Genomic DNA, 1,984 nt, shown 5'->3' on the forward strand with positions numbered 1-1,984 from the left:
TATACTACTCCCTCCGTCTCAAAATAAGTGACTCAAAAATGATTCTACATTTTTGAGTCACTTATTTAGTACAAAGTAGAATCATTTTTGAGTCACTTATTTTAGGAAGGTGAGAGTATGTTGTTTTTATTAATAATACATTATGATATACTATGTTAAAATGATGATTATTTGAGTATTCACTTTTACGTCTCAAATTGTTTTGTGTCTTGTATTATACTTCAAACACCCATGTCCCTTCATTTTCGGCGGCCCCCACGCGTTCCGCAACCCACGAACCGACAACGTGGACCCACGCAAATCATGAGACCCACAGGGCAGCGATTCCGCCCACGACTTATCCGAAGAAATCTCGCTTCCTCTACTGAACCAGAACCCCTACTGCCGCGGCGCCGGCTGCCCGGCTCCCAGGCCCTTCATCATCATCTCCCCCAAATCCCCACGTCCTCCCTAAAACAACGAGATCGATCTCCAAGATTTGCCCTCGCCCCCAAGCGATCCCATCTTCTCAGTCAGAATTCCATTCGCCTGAATCGGAGCAGGACTGGCCCCAGTTCCGCCGTCATGGGCGGCTGGAACCGCATCTCCGGCGCCGGTGGTCTGCTGAAGCCGCTCGCCGGTGTCCCTTTCGCCTCCATGCCCGGCGCCGGCGTTGCTTACTTCCTCGTCGGCTCCGCGCTCGGGGTCTTCGCGATGCTGCACGTCTCCGAGTCCGAGGCCGGCCGCGAGTGGGCCTCCGCCGCGCGCTGGGCCGCCCTGTCCAGCTCCGTGGGTCCCCACCACCTGCTTGTCGCAATGCCCCTGCTCCTCCTGACCGCCAAAGTCTGGCTCCTCGGCAAGCGCTGCGACGCCGTGGAGGGGCTCGTGGGGAGCGCGGGTGCCACCGTGCAGGCGGTGCGCGCTAGAGGCGTCGTCTGCACCTTGTGTGGGACTGGGACGAAGGCGCGGGCCCTGAAGAAAGGCGGCTCGGCTCACTCCGTGGAGTGCGACCGGCAGGTCATCGAGTCGGTTTCGAGGTCGCTGTCTTCTGAGCTGGAGCTGGAGGCCGACACGGAGGACGAGGACGTCGCCAGCGAGGTGACCGGCGCGGAAGAGGGCAAAGTGGAGCGTCTCAGGCGGCGGCTCGTGCGGGAGAGGAGGCTGAAGGAGGCCGCCCTGGAGGAGCTGGAGAAGGAGAGGCGCGCGGCGGCCTCTGCGGCTGACGAGGCCATGGCCAAGATCGCGTGCCTGCGGAACGAGAAGGCGCTGGTGGAGCGTGAGGCGAAGCAGTTCCGGGAGATGGCCCAGCAGAAGCAGATGTACGACCGGCAGGTCATCGAGTCTCTTATGTGGATGATCAATAAGTTTGGGATACAATCCGTTGAGCCCGATTTTTCATCCGAGCGAGCCGTGTCAGAGACAAGCGAGGACGACCGAGACAACCGGCTGTAGATCCTGCTTCATGGTAGTTCAATGGAGCAGAAACGTTGGCCTGAAGCTGGGGAAGTTCTTGACAGTTCAGGTTCTTCATTTTGTATGGCATTCAGCAGCCATATAGGGCCTCCGCCTCCCAATGCCCAAATTTTGATAGCTGGTGCTGCTCTGAGACTACTCAAGCCGACAAAACTCTGCAGAGATATATGTAGTATCCACCTGTAAATATATCACCCCTTGCAAGCTCCTAAGATGTGATTAACAATCGTAGTAGTTGATTTCAACTGCGCAAAATCTCAATGCTATCTGCAGGACCTTTAAGTCTATTATTGTGAACTCAATAGATGGTCTTTTGGTACATGATACTGGATATGCAAATGCAAAAATCTTCTAGTTTGGAGTAAGTCCCAGCCATGGAATGCCTCATAAGGCATTTAAGAGTTGGGACCGCGTTGATTTACAAGCCACGTTGCTTTATACAAATGTTATTTGCTTTCTCACTTGATTTCTTCATGAGCAGGCTGAACTTGAAAACTGGGAGGGCTCACCTCTTTCCAGCTTTCTTGTGCTG

The 1,984-nt window shown here is 54.5% G+C and overlaps 1 protein-coding gene across 1 annotated transcript; it reads left to right on the plus strand.

Moving 5' to 3' along the window:
• The first annotated feature begins 319 nt into the window (after window positions 1-319).
• Window positions 320-1,771, plus strand: LOC123426932 (protein FLOURY 1-like). The gene has a single exon (XM_045110851.1). The coding sequence runs from the start codon at window positions 565-567 to the stop codon at window positions 1,429-1,431; it is 867 nt and encodes a 288-aa protein (XP_044966786.1). The 5' UTR covers window positions 320-564; the 3' UTR covers window positions 1,432-1,771.
• The last annotated feature ends 213 nt before the right edge of the window (window positions 1,772-1,984 follow it).

This window comes from Hordeum vulgare, chromosome 2H, assembly GCF_904849725.1.
Source record: "Hordeum vulgare subsp. vulgare chromosome 2H, MorexV3_pseudomolecules_assembly, whole genome shotgun sequence".
NCBI classification, from domain to species: Eukaryota; Viridiplantae; Streptophyta; class Magnoliopsida; order Poales; family Poaceae; genus Hordeum; species Hordeum vulgare.